General features: G+C 42.0%; 2 protein-coding genes across 2 annotated transcripts in view; one reads left to right on the top strand and one right to left on the bottom strand.

Moving 5' to 3' along the window:
* The first annotated feature begins 596 nt into the window (after window positions 1-596).
* The window catches only part of ARSG (arylsulfatase G), a 118,667-nt gene continuing 93,011 nt past the window's right edge, over window positions 597-26,252 (top strand). The window contains exon 1 of the mRNA XM_069482797.1: window positions 597-737. The gene's annotated coding sequence lies outside the window, so the exon portion shown is untranslated. The remainder of the gene's footprint in view (window positions 738-26,252) is intronic.
* On the bottom strand, window positions 8,228-26,192 carry SLC16A6 (solute carrier family 16 member 6). The gene is made up of 6 exons (XM_069481656.1): window positions 26,178-26,192; window positions 16,845-17,083; window positions 13,512-13,655; window positions 12,264-12,392; window positions 9,397-10,212; window positions 8,228-8,478 (listed from the first exon to the last, which is right to left on the bottom strand). The coding sequence occupies exons 2-6, from the start codon at window positions 17,074-17,076 to the stop codon at window positions 8,228-8,230; spliced, it is 1,572 nt and encodes a 523-aa protein (XP_069337757.1). The 5' UTR covers window positions 17,077-17,083; window positions 26,178-26,192.

Consider the following 26,252-nt stretch of genomic DNA (forward strand, 5'->3'; position numbering starts at 1 on the left):
TCTGTCAGCCAGGCGGGAGTATACAATCACAGCTCAGTACATCCTGGAACCCCTGGGCTCAGGCAATGCTCCTGCCCCAGCCTACCGAGTAACTGGGACTATAGGTGCACCACCACGCTCAGCTAATTTGTCTATTTTTTGTAGAAATGGGGTCTCGCTTGCTCAGGCTGGTCTGGAATCCAGGGCTCAAGCGATCCCCCCCCGCCCCCGCCTAGGCCTCCCTGAGTGCTGGGATTACAGGCGCGAGCTACCGCGCCGGGACAGACAGACTCTTAATGGTGAGGGTTAAACATCAGAATTTGGCAAGGATCAGGCCAGTGCTGGTCCAGCTTGCTTTGTGACACGTAAATTCCCCTGATCTGAATAATTTACATTTCAAGCCCTCTTCGGGGCAGGCGCGCTAAAATCGAAGCAGGCAGCTGCGGGACCGCTAAGGCTGGCCCTGCCCGGGCCCTTCCCGAGCAGGAAGCGCGTCGCCCTCCGGCTGCGCCCAGGCGGGTGTGGGCGCCGCGGGCCCAGCAGCTGCGAGCGGCCGGCGCGCCACCTGTTTCCGCGCCCGGGGACTTCCCCCAGCGGGCTCCACACGCCGGCTGGGCCGCTCGGCCGCCCCTGGCGTCAGCCACCCGGGGTACCTCCTCCGCCGCAGCCTCCGGAGCAGGCCCGCCTGGCGGGAGGCCCACGTGCGCCGCACTCTGGGCATGGCCTTGGAAAATCCCGACGGCGCTGGCAGCAGAGCAGTGAGTGGAATCAGTTCTCTGGGGGAGCATTGAAAAAAGTGCTTCACCTCCGAGTTTGAGTCTTAATCACTTTCTGGATTCTGGGAAGTAGCACCGTCCAGTAGAAATATAATACAAGCCACATAGGTTAAGTGTTAATTTTTCTAGTAGCCACATTAGCAAATGCAAAAAGAAGCAGGTGGCATGAATTTTAATCATCTATTTTATTTAATCCAGTGCATCCTAACTATTATTATTCTAACATGTAATCAATATAAATATTGAGATATTTTGTATTTTTTTCATACTAAGTCTTCAAATTTCCGTGTATATTTTGCACTTACAGCACACCTCAATTCCAACTGGCCGCGTTTAAAGTGCTTACCATCCCCATGTGGCTTGTGGCTACTGCATTGGACAGTGCAGCTCTAGATTAGTAGCAATCTCCAGTCCACCTGGAAAAATGCACCCATGAAATCGAATTAATAGGAGAGAAAGGCTTGTTTAAGGAAAAGGTCATACAGGTCTTCTGCCAGTACTGAAGTGTTGATATTCAAGCTGAAAGAGTGTGGACCTATAAGGGCCTCTGGATTTAGTATTCAGCTTTCTCCGCCTCTTTTTAAGTTTTTTTTTTGATACATATTTGTGGGATACGTGTGATTTTTTTTATTGACACATTTATGGGGTACATGTAATATTTTGTTACATGCATAGGATGTATAATGATCAAGTCAGGGTTTGTGGGGTATCCATCACATTGAGTATTTATCATTTCTATGTATTGGGGACAATTCAAGTCTTTTCTTCCAGGTACTTTGAAATATACGATACACTGTTAACTATAGTCTCCCTACCCTGCTGTTGAACATTAGAACTTATACCTTCTATCTAACTGTATGTCTGTACCCATTAACCAACCTCTCTTCATACCCCTCTCCCACCTTCCTGGTCTCTGGTATCTAGCATTCTACTCCCTACCTCTAAGAGACCAACCTTTTTAGCTCCCACATATGAGTGAGAACATGTGATATTTGTCGGGTTTTGATCTTGCTATTATTCTCTGTTGCAGATTTTTACCTTCCTCTCTCATTGCCAAGGGCCCAATATTGCCTTATATTAATAAATGCATTTTCATTTTTGGAAAGCAGAGTTGTAAGTTGTTAATAATGTGGAGATTGTTTAGTCCATTTCATGGATGAGGAAACAAGCCTGCGGTAGCTGAGTAAACTTGTGTGTTTAAACCAATGGCAAAAATGGGACCAGATCCCAGTCTTCCTAATTCTGAGTTCTGTATTGTTTGCGCTGTGCCACGTGACCTCATAGAAGTAAAATACTGCCTGCCAGAAGCCTAACCAATGTTTTCAGATTGTTTATAGAAGGGGTTATAAGATTAAGCTTCCTTTCAACTTCTTTTCTGTTCAAGTAGAGCCATCTGGGGTTGCTCAAAGTCAGAGAAATCAGTCTATGTAGTTCTGCCTTAGCACCGAAAAAAGAGAGATGCAATATCCAGAAAAGCACTTGCTGCCAGTTGAGGTATTAAAAAAAAAAAAAAGCATCCTGAAAAAATAATGTGTACTGGAAAATAGGTTAAGTTAAAGCAAAATTGATTTGGCAATACATTAAGACTCACAGCCCTCCATTTACATACTTACCCTAGTGCTGATTTTTTCCCCTACTGTTTTGTTTTAGTCTCTGTTCATGGATCATTTTTTTCTTCCTCACAGCTGACCCTCCCCAGTAGAACACTACTGCTGGGCACTCTGAGACCCACCCTCAAATGCTGGACCAGTAGGTTTTGAGTACATGCTTTCAGCGTCCCGGGGCCATCCACCTGCTTCACAGTGGCATCAGACTCTCTTGAGCCGTAATCGTAAATAGATACCATTTTTTTCCTCTTGTGTAATTAAAGGTGAGAAAAAATGCCAATGAAATACAAAGAACTCATTCATTCATTCATATATATTTTTTTCCAAGAATATTTATGGAGTACCAGCTACTAGGTGCCAGGCCCTACTCAAAGCCTTGGGGATATAGCAGTGAACAAAAAATTGCTACCCTAATACACAAGTGGAAAAAACTAGATGCTTTTATAACAGCATATCAGAGTAAAGGGATAGAAACAAGTACTGTTTTGGATAGGATAGTCAGGAATGCCTCCTTGGGGAAGTGACATTTGGAGGTGACCAAACTGAAGGGTCACGTCATGTACACAACTAAGGGACGGGTGTACCAGGCAAAGGCAACCACAAATGCTGAGACTTGGATCAGTAAGAACCGTTCCAGGAACAGTAAGAAAGCTGATGAGTCTAGCGTGGCAGGAACAAGGGGAAAAGCAGTAGCATCAGGCAGTTCACACAGGGCCCATTGCTAAGGATTTATATCTGGCTTTGCTTTAAAAGGATTATGGTGGCTGCTATGTGGAAAATTAAGGTGGGGGTGGTGTATAGCAAGGGTGGAAGCTGGCAAAGCAGCTAGAAGATTATTGCAGTAATCCAGCTGAGATGATACTGGCTTGGATCAAGGGTCCTGGTGCAGTCGGCAAAAGCAGTCAGCTTCTGGATATATTTAGAAAGTAGAGATTGGATTTGGGGAGGAATGGGTTTGAGGAGGACCCAGAGTTCTTCTGAGGACATTTTAAGCTGGAGATGTCTACTTTACATCCAGTGCTGCCATGCAGGCATGTGTAAGTCTGGAGCTCAGGGACAAAGTTGGGGCTAAGAATGGGAGGGGTCCATGCAGAGAAGGTACTTAACGTTTTGATTGAATTCTTTTTTTTTTTTTTAATTTTTTTTTTAGAGACTGGGTCTCGCTCTGTCACCCAGGCTGGAGTGCAGTGGCACCATCATAGCTCACTGCAGCCTCAAACTCCTGGGCTCAAGTAAACCCTCCAACTCAGCCTCCCAAGTAACTGAGACTACAGGCATGTGCCACCACGCCTGGCTAATTTTTTTATGTTTTATAGAGACAGAGTCTCTCTGTGTTGCCCAGGCTGGTCACAACTCCAGGCCTCAAGCAATCTTCCCGCCTTGGCCTCCCAAAGTGCTGGGATTACAGGTGTGAGCCACCCCTCCTGGCTTGGTTGAATTCTTGGGTAGTAAATTGCCAGTGTGCTTGTTCTTTTCTTGAATTGTTGGAAAGGCATATAAATGGTACATTATACATGGTCATGATTTGTATTTTCTCTCAATCTCTCAATAATCTTTGGTGGAGCGTTCTGGGATATCAGGTTTGTTTTCTAATTTCCCCTCCAGGAAACTGATAGTCACTGAAGTCATTTGGATTTGGGTGTGAGAGTTTTTCCGTGAAAATCAACGTTGCAAGTTCCCTTACCACTTTTCTTGTTCTGCACCTTCAGAGTCGTTATAAAGACTGAACACTAGGGGGACCTAGTTTCCTTGCTTATGAAACGGTGGCGGGCCAACCTGTTGGATACAGTTGCCCTGTCTTAGGACATTCATGCTGTATTAAAGACACATTTGAAAACAAGGACAGTTTCTCTTTTCTCAATGCAACGTATACTTAGAGGAGTGATCTTTTAGGGTGTAACATGTCTGAATTGTCTTTAAATTGGTGGGTTTAAGTAATTTTCATAATTATTTAAAATTGTAAAGGCAATGGCTTTTCAACTCCAGATCCCTATTGGTGAGCCCCATGTGTGGGAACTTTTAAAGTAAGGATCATGATGATTTAGAATATTTGGATTGGAGTAGGGAAACCTAAATGTAACAAGTACCTGCAGGTGACTAGAATCTGGGCCATGGGAACCCTGACTTGGAATCCATTTTCTATTTTATCACCAGGTATTAAGCTAAAGGCAAGGCAAATAAATGCACAAAAGTTAACATTACATGTCATTGGAGTATAAAATTGATAACTTTGTTGTTAAAACGTTGGAAACACTGTATCAGTTATGGATACATTTGGCTTTAAAGGGCACATGATCTTAACTTGTTTTTACAACTGGCATAATTTTATTTTGGGGGAGGGAAACAGTCTATATTTATGCCGAAACCAGTTTAAAGCAGAATCTCTTTAATCAGGGGAAATGAAAACTGATAATTAATAAATGTGTTATCATCTGTTTGATCTTTCCTATTTTGGGCCACGTATGATTCAAGAATTACTTTGACCACAAGATCCTTTCCTGTTAGGCAGGACTGTTAGTTTCAGAGCTGGCTGGTGGTACCGGTCTGTTCCAATGCTAGGGATGCATGGGGCAGGGGCTGGAAACTGGTTCACAGGCCAAATACAGTCCACTGCCTATTTTTTGTTTACAGTCTTCAAGCTAATAGTGATTTTTACATTTTCATGTGATTGAAACAAAATGAAAATAACATTTCATGTGTGAAATTTTTATGAAATTCACATTTCAGTATCCACAGATAAAATTTCATTAAAATACAGCCATGCTCATTCATATATATATATTTAAAGTCAGAGTATTGCTCTGTTACCCAGGCTTAGACTGCAGTGGTGCAATCATAGCTCACTGTAGCTGTAACTCCTGGGCTCAGGTGACCCTTCTGCCTCAGCCTCCCAAGCAGCTAGGATTACAGCCATGAGCTACTATGCCTGGCTACTTTTTATAATTTTTTGTAGAGATGAGGTCTTGCTATGTTGCCCAGGCTGGTCTCCAACTCCTGGCCTCAAACAATCCTCCCACCTCAGCCTCCCAAAGTGCTGAGATTAGAGGTGGGAGCCACCTTGCCTGGCTGTCATTCATTTGTACATTGTGTATGGCTGCTTTTGACCTGCAATGGCAGAGTTGAGTAAGACAGATCTTGTGACCCAAAAAGCCTTAAATATTTACTATCTGGACCTAAATATTTACAGAAAAGGTTTGCCAACCCCTGGCATGTCTGAAAGTCTGTGCTGTTTACGCAAACAAGGTTAGAACTAGTTTGTAATTGACTATAGACAGTCTTAATTATTTGCCCTTATTACTTTTGATAGGCTTGCTCTGGCTGCCGTAATATCGCTTCACTCATGTATTTTTCATTAAGAAATAAAGTTTCATCACTGCTTTCATTCTCATTTCAATTCTTAGCTGAAAATATGCTTCTTCATTTGCTTATACTGTTAATTTTTATTTCCCTCTCCTGTTTTCCATTATTTAATACTTTCCTTGAATTATGTAGTTTTTTTGTAAGGCGCTTTAAAATAATTTGCATGAAAGATTCAATATAAAGTAAAATTGTCCTGTTTTCAATGACCAAAAAAAAAAAAAAAATTAAATTCAACAAGACACTTCTTGGGAAACTATGTGTCTTTAGTAGAGCAAAAAGATTTTATAGAAAAATTTAAAAAATTAGTAATATTTATTTGAAATGAATCTTGCTTGGGTTTCTTTAAACTTCACCTGGATCCAACAATGAATGATCCAACAAGAATCAATTTTAAAAACCTGAGAGCAGAAGAAAAACCAGTCTCTTTAAATAAAAAAGCCATAAATTTATTGCAAATCTAGAAGTACCAGAATGTCATTAATACAGAACAAATCAGCAATCTTGTTTTATTTTCTTCCAAATATTTAAAACCTTGATCATTGACATACTGAAATTGGCATACATTTTTGTTTCATGCAGTTAACAGAAAGGACATAGAGCAGATCCCTTGGAAACCAGTTATAAATATTAAATTGTATTGAACATTCATATTAAAAAATATGTTGTAAAGTGCTGAAGTCATGTAAGTCTGCAAAACTGCCACAAGCTCAAAGTTCTTCTCAAGCAGTGACAGAGATTTGCTACATCCACCTTGTTTTAGGTGTGTCTGTTTTTTGACAGACACTTTGTCATTTCCTCCCCCACCCTCCCCCAAAGTTTTATAGATTGTCCTATTTCTATGGCTGATAAAATGCTATACAAAATGTAGCAGGTGGTGATGAACTATGCCACTTTCATTTCAGTGCAGAGAAATATTCAAGCTTGTGTGTACCTGTAACCAAACTAGGCTTGTTATGTTTTTCCCCCTGAGTTGTCATAAATTAACATAAAAGATGAATAAAGATGGAGCAGCGAGCACTGACCATCACCTGCAGGGTGAGGTTCAGTAACAGGTGAGTAAATCGCCCATATATTATCCTCACACTTCCCCTCTTTACAGAAAACTGCTAAAATGAGAAATACTATACATGTAGTGTAACTCCAAAAAAACAGTGACCAGTTACCTGATACCTATGGCAACTTAGAACATCAAGTCATGTTTTATATAAGATGTAAATTGCAACTTGTAACTCGTAACATAAATGTCTCTGCTACCTCCATGTGAAATACAGAAATGCTTCAACAGTTAGATATTTTTTTTAACAGTTAGATGTTTTTTTAAAAAAAAAAATGAGAAATGCTTCAACAATTCACACTTGATCTTAGCCAAAAGGCCACGAAACAGTAACAATTCAATGAAATATAATTCTGATCAAAGATTCTCTCCAACCCATGGAGAAGCAGGATATAAAAAAAAAAGATTCTCAAGTATTCTTAGGTGATAAAACAAATTATTTTTAAAAGCTAAGGCGATTTGCTACACATTATTTTTCTCCCTTTAAATAGCACATGTTGCCCTTAATGAAATTGAAGAATTATTACAACTTAGCCTTTTATGAGAGTAACTCTACAAGAGAAAAGGTATTCTTTGAGGCATTTAAGGGATTGCAGAAAGGAGGTAAAAATGCTGCTTATGTCTCAGATTTTATTTCTTTTGATTACTTTAATCATCCTAGAATAACTTAATAATAAATAGTGGTTTAAATTAAAAACACTACAATCACATATTTCTGAATAATTAAAAGCAACAGGAATTTTTGAATGCCATTTTGTATATTCTGTATTGAAATACTTCTGGTAATGACTGGCCATAAAAAGAAGTGGTAGTCTTCACATTTATGAAGTTCAAGTTACATATATTGTTAAAATTTTTGTTTACTAGTCAATATTTGGTCTTAAACTGCACTTCATTTTCATGCAATATTAGGAAAATTCAGAGGCTATAGTTTCTTAATGAAAACCTCAGCATTTTTCAAAGGGTTTTTAAAAACCGTTTTTATTCATATTTCTGAAAGTCAGAAGTTTTTAAAATGATTGAAGATTTTTTGTTTTTGACTGGCCAATTTCATTTCAATGATTTGGGCTGGAGGTTGTTTTATAAGATTGTCTCTCCCATGTGAGTGCTCTTAAAACCACTTTTCCAGTTCATGTCACTAAATTAATATTGGAATGTGAACCAAACAGTCCTTCTACTTATCTTTCATATTGCTACAGAATAGAGCCAGATTTATATATAGAAGAGTGTTTGGTTGTTTTTGTTTTGGCTTAAAAAACAAGCAAAAAGGAAAACTTTAAAGGAAAAAAAAGATATTGGTAGCGCTGTTCACGTATACATTCCCTTTAAAATGTAGCTTTGACAGTGGAGTAGAGTGGTTAGCTCCCCCACCTCCCTATGTGCCCCCAAACCCCCGGGGTCCACCCCCCACCCCCAAGCCAACGCAGTGGCTGTTGTTACATGAAAATGTGTCATACTGGCTCTATTTGCACTTGGACTCTATGCTCATTTTTCGCAAGATCCATTTCCAGGAAGTCTTCAGGTATGTCTTGTAATGTCTTCCCACGATGGCTCGCTGCCTTTGTTTCACCTGGATGATGGCGCTGGCACAGTCCCTGTTTACACGGTCTCACCAGGGCGAGGCACACGGCAGCCACGGACATGCCAGCTGCGCAGGAGTAGAAGGCCCTGCTGTAGATTTTACTTTGGTCCACCAACAAGCCTGGGGGAGAGGTCAGCAGCTGTTAGCAACATCCCCACTGGACATCAGCCTCCCGCTCCCCCCAGGCGCCCATCAGATTTAGAAACCGCTCAAGTTTCTTTGCCTTTTTGTTTTATTTTTCTAAAGAAAAAAGGATGTTAAAGGCAGAAATCTTTGCTAGACTGGAGAGAAGAAATAGATAAACACACAAAATATTCAGCAACTGCGAAAATGAAGTCGCTAACTTGTTCTTCATGGGCTAAGTCTGTCCTTGCAGAGAATCTAAAACATGGGACAGTTAGATGCACGAGTTTTGAAAAGGTAATATTCTTAAGGAGGAAAGAGCTGTATTATTTTCACTGGCGTTTACTTCAGATCTCTTTTATCGGGGGGTAAGATTTCTAATCCCAGTAACTTTAAGGATCTATTTCATATCTAAGATATGAAACATACCTATGTCTACCTACAGGGAAATATTCTGTACTAATCAATCAAGTATGTGCAGGGTGTTACTATGTGCTCAATTCCCAAACACCTTTCCTAAGGAGGGACGATGACTTACAGAAGACCATTAGTTCTATTATTCCAAAAGTCTCATGGGTTATAAAGGTCATAAACCCATGGGTTCCCCTCTGGCATTAGACAAGGCAAGATGACAGAAAAAGCCTGGGGCAGCCTGGACTGCAGACAGAGGTTCTAATCCCGACTTGGTCGCTAATTTACCATATGACTTTAGACTTAAACTCTTTGGCCTTCAGTTTCCTCATATTTAAATCAAGAAGAGTTGGCTCAGGTAATTGCTAATCCCTGGCAGCTCCAAAATTCAATGGAAGTATAAAAATGGAAGTAGATTTTTTTTTTAATTAGACTAGAGCAGGAAGCTAGCACAAGTCCTAAGGGAGAGTAGACAAGGGTTTGTATTTTGTGTATTTAAATCACCTGCAAGGGGTGGTCCCGCCAGTCCTGCTATGCTCTGAATGAAGACGTAGACCCCAGCTGCAGAAGACATCTTCTCAATTCCCACGACATCATCTTCAGCAAGCAGTGGTATGTGGGTTCCTCCTATTGTTCCGACCATACACCCAAAAAATACGCTACATGACATGAGACCCCAGAATTCAGTAGCAAACGTAAAGGCAAACAGAGACACAGTCAATAAGATGACACAGATGAGCTCGATGTAAATCTTACGGATGGGCTCTCTGTTCAGGACGAAGCCAGCTGCGATTCTTCCAAACACTTCTGCAATTGCCATTGCAGATAATAAAAAAGCAGCGTGTTCCTGGTCAATGCCCAGACTGATGCCCAGAGGAATGATGTACAAAGACGGTGCGAAGAATCCCAGTGTTGCAAAGAGACCAAATAATGCATAACAAATAAAACTTTTCTCTTTCAAAATCGAGAAGTCTAATAAAGGGGCTTTCTTATCGCTGGGCTTGGAGCTAGTCTTCACCAGGACCTGCTGCATGTCAGCCTTCAGCTCCAGTTCCGTGTTAGCGTGACTAGGCACATTTTTAGGTGAGGTAGTTAGTTCTACTCCTGAGTCAATGGAGTCTATTGAGGTTCGTGTTTTTTCATTTTCAAGCATATATTGCACTTCTTTCCGATTTTCGTGGGGGATTATTTTCGGTGACCCTGGTCCTCTGATAATAATCGGTCTCAGCAGTGCCCCGAAGACCACAATGTTTAGCTGTAGCAGGCCCACAAAGAGGAGGCTGTATCTCCAGCCGATGTTCTCCTTCAGCGCCGTGATGGCTGGAATGGGCAGGAGTGAAGAAGAAATGAAATTGAAGGTCAATAATGCACTCCAGAGCCAGGAGAAAAAAACATCAAGAAGAAACATGGATCTAGATTTAGCAATCATTTGTTTTTCTTTCTAGTGTATCTAGGCCTGGGATAGGAATAATTTTTGTAGATACTTAGAAGTGTGAATGCAGTCAATCCTGACTATCCTTTATTCCAGGTTTTGGTGCATTTTGTGAATCAATAAGGACAAAAATGTGCATAATAATTATGTATAACACAAAAATTTTCAGTCCAGGTCTCCAAAAGAGCTTTGGAGGGTGCGTTTTTCTGGGTAGATGCACAAGAAGTGAAGTGAGTTTGTGACCTACATCAAGGTTTGGCAAATCCAACCCACGGCCTGTTTTTGTTAAGAAAGCTTGACTGGAACACAGCCGTGCCTGTTCACGTACAGACTGTGGGTGCTTTTGTGCTCTGACAGCAGAATTGAGTGGTTGGGACAGACACTAAAATACTTACTGTCTGGCCTTTTACAAAAAGAATTTACCAAACCTCTGAGCTATGTCATTACACATCCACTCATTTAATCCTCAAGAGTAAGGGATTAAAGCAAAAAAAGGAACTAAGAATCTAATCTGAGAATCTAAAAGCTCATATGATTATCTTAGAATTAAATGATACCATTCTCCTGTTTCTACCTGAGGTGTGTCCTTAACTACCTGAATTCTTCTCCTTCCTGCCATTAAGTCGGGTCCTAGGTTGCTGACCAGAGGAAGGCTGAAGGGGAGGTTGAGGATATGGCCATAGAAAGCACACAGCGCCTGAGCTGCAGTGCGATAATGCGGGCCCCACAGGCCCCACGAGATCTTACAGTGTCTTCTCTTAATCATCCCAGAAAGGTTACGTGATAATTCATTATAATTTCATTTTACTGCATTCTCATGCTTTGAGTGCTGAGAGTCAAGTACAATGGACATGGTGACTTGGGTAACCAGCAGACTGGCTTAGCAAGAGCCCCCATTCCTCGGGAGCCTCCACTTACCTTTGGGGCATGGTTCCCTGAGACCTCCCATTCTCCTTTTAATGTGGAAAACTTAGAATTGCCAAATATTTTAGACTTGGGGGCTTCTAAGTGCTTTGCTCTCGCCTGGCAGTAATAGCTCTGATCTTCTCTCCATTTAACATTCCTTGTTGCCCACTAAGTGCCAGGGACAGTGCCCGGTGCTGGGGAACCAAGCTGATCAAGACATAGTCTCTATCTTTAGGGCACTCACAGGTCATTGATTCTTTCTCTCCTCGATGATTTATTTTGAAAACTTTCGTACTGACAGAAAAATGGAGAGAAGGATCCTGACATGCTCGTCCTTCACCTAAACTCGACAATTAATATTTTTCTCTCTCTATATTTATATGCACACATATATTCATATTTAAATATCATCTGAAAGGCTTCAGACATTATAACATATCACTGCTAAATACTTCTACCTGTATCTCCTGTGAACAAAATGCAATCCACTGACACATTCATTAGGAAATGGCAGAGCAAGAAGTGAATCTGGGTCTCCAAGGTTATGTCGTCTACTCTAGTTTTCTTATAATTCACACATTCATGTTAAGATAGGGAAATAAACCAGGGATAAAAATTTTGCTGTGAGATTATCCACCCACAGATAATAAACCTGATTTTATTAGCATAATTTAAATCCACACTAAATATAGCTCTTTTGAAAAAGGAGAGGACATAACGGTATGAATAGTCCCAAATCATTAAATTATTTTGGAATACATGTGTCAAGAAAGCCCTACCACTGAATATATGCCATGTTGTCTTCCTATTTAGGTCAACTTTGATTATTATTAAAATTGTTTGAATTCCCAAAGTGGGGGTTAGGGAGGACAGATCCCAAAACTGTGCCGGTGATGAGAGGGCATTACCTTTCAGTGTGCACACTGTTAAAGTCATCCATACTGTTGGCCAATGCTGGTGCCACAAGAATACCCGAGTGACTTCCCCTATTCCACGTTAATACTTAAGAGTAAGAGTATTGCAGTCCACCTACCTGGTGCAAAAGCAAACACAGCGAAACATTCTCCCGTAGAAGCTACTGCGGTGACCACAGAGCGTCTTTTGCTAAAGTACTGCGACAGAATGGTCACAGTTGGGAGGAAACTAAAGCAGCATCCCAAACCTGTGAGAGAAAGGCAGAAAGACCAGTGAGACCACAGAACGATGGAGACTGGAAGGATACATTCAGAGACCTGGGATTTCCGCTTTTGTTTTTCGAGTCTACTGTTTTCTGGTTTTGTTTCTTTTTCTTTTTTTTTTTTTTTTACTTTTCTGCATTTTTTTCAAATTTATGTAATTCACAATGGACAAAACTATTATTGAATATAGTTTTTATATAAGACTTATATCTGGGGCTGGGTGCGGTGGCTCACACCTGTAATCCCAGCACTTTGGGAGTCCAAAGCGGGAGGATCACTTGAGGTCAGGAGTTTGAGACCAGCCTGAGCAAGAGCGAGATCCCGTTTCTACTTAAAATAGAAAAAATTAGCCAGGCATAGTGGCACATGCCTGTAGTCCCAGCTACTCAGGAGGCTGAGGCAGAAGGATTGCTTGAGCCCAGGAGTCTGAGATTGCAGTGAGCCATGATGATGCCACCACACTCTGGCCCGGGTGACAGAGTGAAACTTTATCTCAAAAAAAAAAAAAAAAACAAAAACAGCTTGTATTTGGAAATAACCAAGTCTCTTGATATGTGCATAAATGTATGAAAAAGTTAAAGGGTGTAAATCTTAACTACACACGTATATATAATATATATAAACACACATATATATAATATGTAATCCTTGAGTAATGTATGGACTCCTTTTAAATGGAAAGAAAGTTTTCTTAGACCCCCAGGAATAAGTCCAGCACATTGTATGTACTCCCCCTACTTACTGCCCTGGATCCTTTAAGACCCTAATTTGAGAAATACTGGCTAAAGAAATTCAAGTCTTACTTTGTAAAAATGATGTCCTTTGGCTGCAAACTATAGCAAAAGAGAAGTTATCTTCATCATTGGTAACTTAAAAAAAAAAAAAAGAAGATGAAATAAAAACTCTTGGACACTTGAGAATAGGTTCACAGATCTTCAGGAGTCCATACAGCCCAGTTCAAAACTACTGCTCTGAGTGAGACACTGTTAATTTTAAAGCAAAAAGAAAGAGAGAGAAATGCAATTTGGGTTTAATTTCCTCCTCCTTCCTTATTCTTCAAACTAAATATCTAGAGAACTTCAGAGCCACGGAGCAGCCCTTACCAGAGATGAGGCCAATGGTCACGTACATGTGGTAAACCTCACGTGCGAAGGAGGCGGCCACCATGCCGGTGCTGACAAACACACCACCCAGCATCACCACCAGACGGTGTCCGAATCGATTGCTCAGGACCGTGGCGAGGGGAGCTGCCGGGAAAGAGCATAAAGTGATGTTTTAACGCAGAGGCTTCCGTGTGAGCTTCCCTGAGATTCCTTCCGCCACGCCTTGAGCATGGAGAGATGATGTAAAATACATGACGCGTTTCATGCGATGGCTGCTGCAGTTCGGGAATTATTTTATCATTTGTTCAAATTAGACAAGATTCTTCAGGCTCCTTCAAGAGAAAGCCACAGTCGCAAAGACGTGGACTCGGCCTAAGGGCCCGTCAACCGATGAATGGATAAAGAAAAGGTACAACATAGAGTACCACTCAGGGATAAGAAGAATGAAATAATGTCTTCTGCAGCAACTTGGACGGAGCTGGAGGCATTATCCTGAGAGAAGAACTCAGGAACAGAAAAATAAATGCTGCACGTTCTCACTTATAAGCAGGAGCCAAACTGGCGACACAAGGACACACAGAGCGGTATAATGGACACTGGAGACTCAAAACGGGGAGGGTGGCAGGGAGCGAGGGATGAAAAATTACCTGTGGGTTACATCGTACACCATTCAGGTGATGGGCACACCAAAAGCCCAGACTTTACCACTATACAATATATACATGTAACAGAATTCAACCTATACTCCCTAAATCTATTAAAATTAAAAAAAATGAAAAGGAAAAAAAAAAACATCAGAGTAATAGTATAAAACATATATCTATATATTTAGATGATTTTGACTCACCATGAGTATCTACAAACTAGATATGCATTTAATTTATGTTAGTCTGTAATAAAAATCGGTTTTCCTATGATTGCTTCAATCATTTTTTTTTTTTTTTTGAGACAGGGTCTCGCTGTGTCACCAGACTAGAGTGCAATGGCACCATCATAGCTGCCTGCAATCTCCAACTCCCAGGCTCAAGCCATCCTCTTGGCTCAGCCTCCCGTGTAACTCGGACTACAGGCGTGTGCCACCATGGCCAGCTAATTTATTTATATTCTTTTTGTAGAGATGGGGTCTTGCTATGTTGCCCAGGCTGGTCTCAAACTTAAACTCCTGGCCTCAAGTGATCCTCCTGCTTTGGCCCCCTAAAGTGCTAGAATTACAGGCATGAGCCACTGCCCCTGACTGATTTTTTTTCCCCCCCCTGGACTGGCTACTTTGGATTCTTTTTAAAAAGCTCCATTTGGAATCAGATTCTAGTTAGTTTCTTTATAGGATGAAAGTATGGTGGATTCTCAGTTATGTACTCTTAAAGGAGGACAGCTATGGGATCAATAGTATTGCAATCTATTTAAAGTGTCTGATGAATCATAATTTGCTTAGCTTCTATAAGCTGTATCCCCTAGGACATATAAATCTGGCAAATTAGTTTCCTAGTTATATATTACTTAATATCAACTTGAGAACACTGAGATAAGCTAGCCATTGAGAGTTGGGTCAAGGAAGGACAACACGCTGGATAGAAGGGACAGGGGGAAAAAAGATGAAATTTTATTGGGGTTAGTGCATACATATCTATTATGGTAGCTATTAGAATTTGAACAAATATTGAATGTAGCTCATAATGAAACCACTATCATTTTGAGCCAGTATGTTGGCTCGGAGCATTAACAAATAGAATAATAGTATTTGGAAGAATTATTTTCTGGTATAATAGTATTAAATAGAAATTTCTTGTTGACTACATTTTTATTTTTGGTTATAAAAGAGCTAAAACTTTAGCTTTGGGATTTTCTTTTTATGTAGATTACCAAATGTAAAATTTTAGTTCTTAGTCACTTATCTTTCTAAGAAAGTAATTAAGCATTCCACAATTTGAAAATTAAGTTATCTTAATACTCAAACTGGAACTAGGAGCTACTTCACGATACTGGTAAGAAATAGTAGGATGCATGAGAGAAATTCCTACTTTGCCCAATGGCTAAAAACACATGTAGTCGCCTATTTAAAAGCATTATATGGCTGAAAATAAACTATATTTAAAGAAAGGCTTTGACTTGAGCGATAACTTCAGAGGTAACAGTTCCATGACAGGATAGTAGGGTAAAGTTAGGAAAGTTTTAAGTTCAGCCTGGTTAACTTTCTGAGGCGACTTCAACAGCTCTGTTCTCTTGGAAAACCCTCTGCGTTGCCTCTGACGGATGAACTGCTGAGACTGGAGTGTGGGTTCAAATTTGGCCTGCAAGTGGCCAAGTAAAAATTAGTATGTTAAAAATAATACTGAAACCTGATTTTATTTTATGCTGTTGGATCTGAAGTATTGTATAATGATGAATCAGTGACGTCCTTTAGGGAAGCAGGTGTCTGGAACTCGGAGTGTCTCCTCAGGATAATGTTTGTAATCTCACATTATCTCCTTTTATGCATCCCGTTTTTCTTCTTCACATATCCACATTTACCTGTTTCTGACCTGTAACTATGAGATCAGGGCCTGGTAAGCCAGCAACTTCTTGATGCCGCTTCCTTAGACAATGGCTACAGCCTCACAGAATGGGGTTCACTGCCCTCCTCAAAGTGATCTACAGCATCCTGAGAGTGTGTGGATGGTAGACGTTTAACACCTGGGTGTTAAATTGAAAAATTAGGCCGGGCGCGGTGGCTCACGCCTGTAATCCTAGCACTCTGGGAGGCCGAGGTGGGCGGATCGTTTGAGCTCAGGAGTTCGAGACCAGCCTGAGCAAGAGCGAGACCCCATCTCTACTAAAAAATAGAAAGAAATTATATGGACAGCTAAAAATATATAGAGGAAAAAAAAAATTAGCCGGGCATGGTGGTGCATGCCTATAGTCCCAACTACTCGGGAGGCTGAGACAGGAGGATCCCTTGAGCTCAGGAGTTTGAGGTTGCTGTGAGCTAGGCTGACGCCACGGCACTCACTCTAGCCTGGGCAACAAAGTGAGACTCTGTCTCAAAAAAAAAAAAAGAAAAATTAGCCAGGCATGGTGGTGCGCACCTGTAGTCCCAGCTAGGCAGGGGGCTGAGGTGGGAGGATTGCTTGAGCCCGGGAGTTTGAGGTTACAGTGAGCTATGATGACGCCACTGCACTCCAGCCTGGGTGACAGAGCGAGACCTTGTCTCAAAACAAACAAACAAAAAAACCCAAAATAACAAAAACAGGCCGACATAAGGGAATGCATCACAATCACACCAACCCCCATTACGGAGTTAGGCAGATTACAAGGGGCCCACTCTTACGTCATGGTCGGGCTGAAAGATGTACTAACCTGTAAATGTTAAGACAAACACACATATTGATATTATCCATGAGATCCTGCTATTGGATTCATCAAAACTGTCCATTAAGTCATTAAAGAAGACGCCGAACGACTTGATGATGCCGTAGGTAAAGACTTCAATGAAGAAAAAGGAAACCGCTACTGCCCAGCCCCATCCTCCATCAGGCACTTCAGCATACACGTTGGCTCTGAAACAAAGCTTTGCTTTCTTCTGGGTCATTCTTAATCTGAAATAAAAAGTTAAAAACAATTTTAGACCAGCAATAGCACGAGGGTTGATGACTGTAACACTCTTTAGCAAACATAACAGATAAGAATTACTTACCCCATTACTTAGGTTGAATATTTAAATCATGTACAGTTAGGATAAAGTCTTTGGAGCATTTTATACGTATGTGTATATATGAAAATCTTTGTATTATATATGGAGCCCCCAAAGAACGTGGAAGTAAGACTTCCCTGTGACAGCTAGATGGGAAAAACAAATAAACAAAGTAAGGAACCAGAGCAGAATACTGAGAGGTACTTTGAAGGACACAGAATGGCCACTGGACCAAGTATTGATGCTGACCTTGAAGGAGACAACTTAGGCAAAGAAAGACTAAATTGACCGTAAGGAACGTTGATCAGAAATGATCAGAAGAGGCCAGGTAGGGTGGCTCATGCCTGTAATCCCCATGCTGTAGGAGGCCAAGGAGTTCGAGACCAGCCTGGGTAATGTAGCAAGACCCTTTCTACAAAAAAATTTAAAAAATTAGCTGGACATGGTGGCATGTGCCTGTAGTCTCAGCTACGGGAGGCTGAGGCAGGAGGATCACTTGAGCCTAGGATTTGGAGGCTGCCGTGAGCTATGACCATGCCACTGCACTCCAGACTGGGTGACAGAGCGAGATCCCATCTCTTTAAAAAAAAAAAAAATGAAGCTTAGAAAATAGAGGCTGAATAGCAAACACTGACAGTACGTCTAGTACGTTCCACAGGATCACAAGATAAGTTCTTGAGAGCCTGAGATACCATATGCATCTCTGCTTGATGCCACTGGCCACGAAGACCACGCAGCCAACCCTTCTTGCTCTCATTTTCCACTCAGTAAGCAACATTCCGATTATGATTTGGTGTCCCAGGTGTATGGATGTACCTACACAGACAGAATGTAACTATACATCAAACTGTGGGAATTTTGTCTTCTGGAAGTTTGTTTAGCAAGAGTAAGTTCCTCAAAGTTGACTACTGCTTGGTGTATTAGCAATTTAATTTCTGAGCACAGGACAAGTACTCTAGAATACAGTGACACCAGTTAATGGAATTACCCCTGGCCTCATCGTGCCTTTACGTTCAAACTGCAACAAACATCAGAACAAGAAGACCTGTGGTACTATAAGAGGAGACACTATATTTAACACTGGAAGGAGGTTGGTTTAACTCAGGTCTTCTTTCTGGATTGGACTCTAGCACATGAAAACTGTCTTTTTCAAAGCCTCTGCAATTACATATACTTTGCAACAGTGATGTATATTTTTAGCCCAACCAAAAATTAATGATATCTTTAATAATTAGTGAGTCCATGGTCTTAGAGCTCTTAATGGCAAGTAACTTCAAGATTACAAATTCTTTACATACCACCCAAACCAATCTACAGATTGAATGCAATTCCTATGAAAATACCAATGACATTCTTCACAGAACCAGAAAAAAAAAAATCCTAAAATTTGTATGGAACTACAAAAGACCCTGAATACTCAAAGCAATCGTTCACAAAAAGAACAAAGCAGGAGGCATCACACTACCAGACTTCAAAATATACTACAAAGCTGTAGTAACCAAAACAGCATGGTGCTGGCATAAAAGCAGACATTTACACCAAAGGAATAGAATAGAGAACTCAGAAATTAATCCATGTGTCTATAGCCAACTGATTCTTGACAAAGGTGCCAGAACACTCACTGGGGAAAGGACAGTCTCTTCAGCAAATGGTGCTGGGCAAGCTGGATATCCACATGCAGAAGAATGAAACTAGACCTCCATTTCTCATCCTATAAAAAATCAACTCAAAATGGATCAAGGACCTAAATGGAAGACGCAAAACAAAAATACTACTAGAAGAAAACATAGTGGAGAGGCTTCAGGACATGGGTCTAGGAAGAGATTTTATGAATAAGACCTCAATAGCACAGACAAGGAAAGCAAAAATAAACAAATGGGAGATTACATCAACCTAAAAAGCTTCTGCACAGCAAAAGAAACAATAAGAGTGAAAAGACAGCCTACAAAATGGGAGAAAATATTAGCAAACTATTCACCTGACAGGGGATTAATATCCAGAATAGACAAGGAACTCGACATCTCAGCAGCAAAAAAAAAAAAAAATCTGATTAAAAAATGAACAAATGATCTGAACAGACATTTCTCCTAAGATGACATACATATGGACAAGTATATGAAAAAATGCTCAACATCACTAACCATCAGGAAAATGCAAATCAAAACCACAATGAGGTATCATCTCACTCCAGTGAGGATGGCTATTATCAAAAAGACAAAAAATATCAAATGCTGGCAAAGATGTGGAGAAAAGGGAACCGGTGGTGGGGATGTAAACTAGTACAGCCACTATGGAGAACAGTATGGAGGTTCCTCAAAAAACTACAAATAAAACTACCATATGATCCAGCAGTCCCACCAATGGGCATTTGTCCAAGGGAAAGGAAATCAACATATCAAAGAGACATCTGCACTCCCATGTTTATTGCAGCACTGTTCATAATAGCCAAGATACAGAATCAGGCCAGGTGTCCAACAACAGATGAATGGATAAAGAAATGTGATATACATACACAATGGAATACTATTCAGCCATAAAAAAGGATGAAATCTTGTCATTTGCGGCAACATGAATGGAACTGGAGGACATTACGTTAAGTGAAATAAACCAGACAGAGAAAATTAAAAACCACGTGTTCTCACTTATATGTGGAAACTAAAAAAAGCTGGATCTCATAGAAGTAAAAATTAGAACAGGTGACACCAGAGGCTGGGAAGGGAGGGATAAGGAGAGATTTATTAAAGGATACAAAATTATGGCTAGATAGCAGGAATAAGTTCTAGTGTTCTATACCACTGTATCAGATGACTGTAGTTATTAATATATAGTTTCAAGTAGCTAAAGGAGGACATTGAATGTTCCCAACATAAAGAAATGATAAATGTTTGTGATGGCAGATATGCTAATTACCTTGATCTGATTACTAGACAGTGTAAGCATCAAAACATCACTATGTACTCCATAAATGTGTACAATTATTATGTGTCAATGACAAAAAATACGATAGTAAAAAAAAAGAATTGTTTACAAGTATATAGTTATACACAGGTGAATTTTCAGGATGCATGTATATCCTTTGTCTAGCCATAGTTGTTGTATTCAAGTTACTAAAGCAAAAGTTTTATTGATAACAGAGGGCGACTTAGAAATAACAGGATCCAACCCCATCTATCCAGTACACTTGCTGGTTTCTGATCTTAAAATCTAATATTCTACATTTACTTGATAAATCTTAAAATGCAGCCAATCTGACCTAATTTAATATCATTTATCCTATAGATAGCACCCTTCAAACACACACACACACACGCACACACACACATCTGTCAAATATTTGGTTGAATGAAATAGGCCATAAGAAGCTTATGTTCTCTGCAGCAAAGTCCTTTGCGTTGTAATGTGTTGATGTGTCTGTCGTGCCTTGGAGCAATGGGAAAAGGTGGGAAAGGGCAGGTAAGTGGCTCAAGAGGTAGGCTGAGCAGCTGCAGAATAGTTTGTCGTTAGTGTCCGCCCCACATGGGAAGCAACTGACTTAAGATGGGAGCCAGGAGCCCTCCAGCAATTGGGGTTTTCACAACACCCCTCCTTCGTTAGCCTTTCAGAAGTCCCTCCTGAGATGAGAGCTGGGGCAGGAGGGAAGAGCACCGGCTCAAGATTTAGGAGACCTCCCCCCAAAAAGTGCCTCCCAGTGCTGACTTGAGAACAGTGCTCCTCCCTGGATGGGGAGAGCGGGAGGGCAGAAGGACTAGCGAGGGTGGTGAGTCTGCCGTGGTCCAGGCCTTGGCCTTCACCCTTCGAGGCCACGGGTTTGAGCTTTCCTTTGCGAAGACCACGACTCCCTTACCAGCCTCTGGACTGGCTCCACGTGTCCACTACAATTAATCTTTTTGAAATGCTGCATTGTTGTGGCATTTTTCTGCTCAGACCTTTTCAATGGCTTTCCTCCTCTTGAAGGATAAATTCCACCAATTAGCCTGACTTTCAGTGGCCTTTGTAATCTCGCTTTGCAGCCTTGTTTCTTCTGGTTCTGAGACTTGACTCGGCTGCCAGGGTCCTAGTCCCCACCCACCGTGCTGTGGCCGGGCCACTTCCCCACGCCGGCATGCCCCCTCTGCAGTGACACAGCATAACCTCTAAGGCCTTGTTCCATCAATTACTCCCTTCTCCATAATGCTTCCTCCAACCAGCTCACCCTGAGGGCTCTCTTCTTCACGCGGCAGGTATCGTTTAATGATGGGGTACCATCTACTTTCATGCATGTATCTAATTTGCTTGATTAAATTACAAGCTCACAGAATCTGGGGCCTAGATCTCTTTGCACCACCCTCCCCCACCCCGTACCTCGTACATAGCTTTTACTTATTTTCTCAACAAAGTACCTACCAGGTGCCAGGCCCTCTGCCTTCACTGTAGGGCTACTACAATGAAAAGACCGAGAGATGGTCTCCATGGACTCGAATATTTGTTGATGATAATGATATGGAAATTTATGACCGAGATGCATCCTGTTTCAAACCATTCAGCCACGTCCTTCCAGGGTTCGGCACATGTCTGACAAGCAGTCAGGACTAAGTGGCTATTAAGTCCCAGGTCACATCGGCGCGATTGTTCTAACCCAGAAGGGTGCCCGTGAGGCGTTACAGTTTTAATGGAGGGCTCGGAACCAACGTGAATCAAAACATATTAGGATAAAATATGATAAAGGCTCTAGAGAGGCAGGTGGAACCTCTCCGTAGCCTAAAATCACTACCGGATCAAGAGACAATCTTTTTGTTGGATTACATTTGGATGAGTGGGACCAGATTACGGTTTTCGGATGAGCTGAGATCATCGACCACCAGCAGAAGGCTCCGTGTCAGGCCAGGGGTGCGGGTCTGGTGATCGCTGCCCACCTCCTGCCCTCCCCTTGCCTGTATGATCACCGGTTTGCACTTGCAAAAGGGACGGGGTTAGGATCAACCAGTAGCCCCTGAATGGAGTCTGAATTGCTGAATTTTTTTTTTTTTTTTTTTTTAGACAGAGTCTCACTCTGTTGCCAGGCTAGAGTGCCGTGGCATCAGCCTAGCTCACAGCAACCTGAAACTCCTGGGTTCAAGCGATCCTACTGCCTCAGCCTCCTGAGTAGCTGGGACTACAGGCACATGCCACCACGCCCAGCTAATTTTTTTTTTTTTCTATTTTTAGTTGCCCAGCTAATTTTTTTCTATTTTTAGTAGAGACGAGGTCTCACAATTGCTCAGGCTGGCCTCGAACTCCTGAGCTCAAGCGATCCTCCCACCTCGGTCTCCCAGAGTGCTAGGATTACAAGCGTGAGCCACTGCTCCAGGCCAGAATTGCTGAATGTTAAAGCTGAAGGGGAACTGGCAGTTCATCTTGTTTAGCTTCTTTTTGTAAAATCCTAGTCATTTTGCAAAATAGGGAAACTGAGCACCAGAGAGGTGAAGGGACTTGAGCAAAAGGATCCACAGTGGGATCTCCTGCTTCCCGGGGCTCCTGCTGTGCCAGCCTGAAGCGCACAGCACAGCATTTTAAAGGCCAGGGAGGGAAGGGTTTTACATAGGCCTTGTGAGGAAACCATTTGTTTTTTCCCAAAGATAAAAGCTCTCTTGACCTCCACGTGTAAAGAGGTCTGTGAACTACTTTGCCACTTAACTGTGTGACCTTGAGAAGTCACTTCCCCTCTCTGGGTCTGAGTTCCTCATCAGTCAAATGTGGATGTTGGCCTGGGGGGTCTCTAAGGCTCCATCAGCCTGAACTGTTGAAGCTTTTGAATTTAGCATGGAGGCCAAACCTGGTGGCCCAAGGAAACCAAGCTAGGAGGAAAGTGCAAATGCTAGATGGTTCTTGCAAACATGGGTGAAAAGTAGCTAGACACTGGTTAGAACTGATCTATGATGGCTGGTTAGAAGATGGGACCTTTTGAGACTTGCTCTAGTTCTGTCTACTTTCTGAGCTCCTTTCTGGGTGATCAATTCCTTTGTTGGTTTGTTTTTTAAAATTTTGCTTTATGTCGGTGCTGCTGCACTGTAGCTAGATCCAAATATAACTTTCACCTGCATTCTTCGGTTTTTGGATGACGGAAGCTTGCTTTCTTCATCTTATTACTGGGATTATCATCAAGGAAAGATGACACTCCGGACCTACTCCTACTCCAAAGTTTATGCCTTTAGCATCCTAAAGCATCCTATGTCCTATTATATTTAGCTTTGAAGATAAGGCCACAATATAGACTAATGACAGAATAGCCTGGTTTCTAAAGCTTACCAGGTGATAACGTCTGTATTTTGCATGTAAGATTGCACAGGGCAAGTACTTAGAGGGCAGTCAGCAGCTCTTTCCAGACCAAGTGCCTAGCACGGCATTTGGCACAATGTATGTGCTCAATAAAGTTTGGCACAAAGTATGTGCTCAATAAAGTATGAGTCTTAGGGTATTCCTAAAACAATGCACAGCTCTTTCCTTATAAAACTGAGGCATAAGGTGAGGAAGTGCTTGGTTGCAGAATAAACCCCTTCCTGGACTTTTCTTTCCTCCCTGCATTCAGCAGAAAGCCAACTGGCTTTACAAACCGCTTGTCTCTGCAAACAAAGCAACTGAGGCCTGAATTTTGAACTCAGTTACTTAGAAGCCTCTACAAATTCCAGAATATGGAAATTATCTGTTCGTTTCAGTTTTATGGTCATGTAAATTTATCTGATGGGCAGGCATGTAGTAGGCTGTGTAGGGATCTCACTGGTGAGGCAATGAGTGATTCTATGCCCTTGGGCAAATCACTTCTTTTCTTATTTTCACGTAATATCAAAATAAATGCTAAAAAGGGAGTTGAATGAGACTCTGATAATCTCAGATCTCTTCCTGCCCTAGGAATCTCCAATTCTATGATAGTCTTTGACCCTGACTTGCTCTAAATTATCCTTCGAAGCCCTTTAAAGGCAAGGGTTGGTCTTCTTGAAGCCTGCATTACCATTAACTGGCTGCACAATCTGGGGAAATGCCTAGATCCCAACATTTTAATCCCTAAATTCAGTCATCTGTAAATCAGGGCTTGATAGTCCCTCAGACCTTTTCCAACTGTAAAATTCTACAATTCTGAATGGGGGTTCCTGGCAGCCATCTTCCTTTCACCCTAATGTTCTTCTGGAGGAAGAACAATGACAAAATCCACTGGCCAGTCTGGAGAATTTCCTAGTAGCATCTGGTTGTCTTAATCGTCCCCTTAAATAAGTAGGTATTCTTCCAAAGACTTGGAAATCTGCGATACCCAGGAGTGGCACTATGATTTAATTTGTTGAGAAGAGATTTGGACTGAGGGCATGAAAAATTTTGGATTATTGTAGACCATCAGAATGTCAGTCCAAGGTCAGTTCAGAGCAAAGTTCAAAATGCAGGCTTTGGTTAGAAATGGGATTGGCTACTGGTATAGGCAGAGCCTCACCAAATACACTGTGAACCTCTATTCTTAAAGGCGTAGCCTGAAAAACAGCTTTGACAAGTTGTTTCTAGCTCCAGTTGTCAAAACCAATCTGTATTTGGTGAAGTTCATTTGCATTCTCTCTTAAAAAAAAAAAATCCCAAACCTAACCTGGACAGCTGCCTCACAGGGTTGAATCACTGGATACAACCGATTCACCCATTTTACAAGACCATGATGTTGAAACCTGACCCCTTAATTTAAGTGTCCTCCTCAGGAGTTCCATTGAGGAAAGTCCTTTTTTGGAAACCACAGAAGGAAAACTCAGGATTAGTGGTACTCATTAAGCTCGAAGGAGCTTTTCCACTTGGCTGCATTGTTTATTTACATACAGTAAGTTTCTATCTTGGACACCCTTCCCTTAATTATGAGAAGAGGTGTTTCTACTGTATCGTCCGGCAGGATGTATTGTTGACCCTAAAAATGCCACGTAATGGTGCTTGGGACAAGGGGAGATGCCTCAGAGTTTTCAGCATAAGCACTTGGTATTTTTTTTTCTTTTGCAAACAAGACACCCATATTACTATGATTTGCACAAACAATAAGATCACTGAGAAATCTCATTCCCAAGGTAGAAACCGTCTCCTGCGAGAAGGAGCTGGCACCGAGCGTCCAACTGTTCAAACAAAACTGGCTTCCAGGTTGACAAGTTGTAACTGCTCTTCCCCGGTCGGCTCCGGGGAGCTTTTTCTAAGACTGACGCCCCCCGTGTTTGGTGTATTTTACGTACCACCTAACAAACTTCTATGACCTGTCTGCTGAGGGGTGGTGGGGTGATGAAAAGACAACAACCCAGAAGGAAATAACCCATTTCCTCTTGCAAACCATCCTCCCTCGCTACAGAACAGCTCAGCTACACCGGCGCTTTCCTGCGGCTGGCAGCCCCGGGAACCTTGGAAGTTGCGCGGGACCAGCCGTCCGCTGCTGACAGTTCTGACCGTCAAGGTGTAGGACCCGCGCTCTGCAGGAATATCCCTGCCTTCCCCAAGGGGGCAAGCGGTGGCCGCCCCGGTGGTGGTGGTGGTGTGTTTGGAGGGGGAGACAGACAGGGAACCCCACTTTCCCTCGCGCTGCCTCAGTGGCCGCCCTGCGTGCGCGCGCCAGCCTGGGGAAGGAAGGTACCTCTGACATTTCGCTCTTGCGACGCGCAGGCAACTTCATGCGGAAAATCCACCGACGGGCTGAGCCCCTCGCCCCGGACTCGCTCGACGACCTGGAACCCCTAACCCGGGACAGGGGGCACTCCAAGACCAGGCATGCCCCTGGGTATTTTCCCGGATCCAACTGTACCAGGGTCACGGACATTCAACTCTCAGCTGCCCACACCAGCGAGAGCGCGTCATCCTGGGGGCCTGAGCATTCCTAACTGTCAGAGAATATTTTTCGGAATAACCTCTCCAAAATGTTAAGATGTGAAGTGGTCTCCTCCGCCTCCCATCCCCAAAAAGGCCCCAACACATATTTTTAAAAAGCAACCCACACCCCACAATCAAACTTTTAAACATGTAAAATAATAAAACCAACTCACCAAGTTAGAAGGGAAGAGAATAAACCCCAAAAGGCTCCCAATAAGGCGGAGGCTTGGCCTCCCCCTCCTTATAAG

The sequence above is a fragment of the Eulemur rufifrons genome, chromosome 9, assembly GCF_041146395.1.
Source record: "Eulemur rufifrons isolate Redbay chromosome 9, OSU_ERuf_1, whole genome shotgun sequence".
Taxonomy (NCBI): Eukaryota; Metazoa; Chordata; class Mammalia; order Primates; family Lemuridae; genus Eulemur; species Eulemur rufifrons.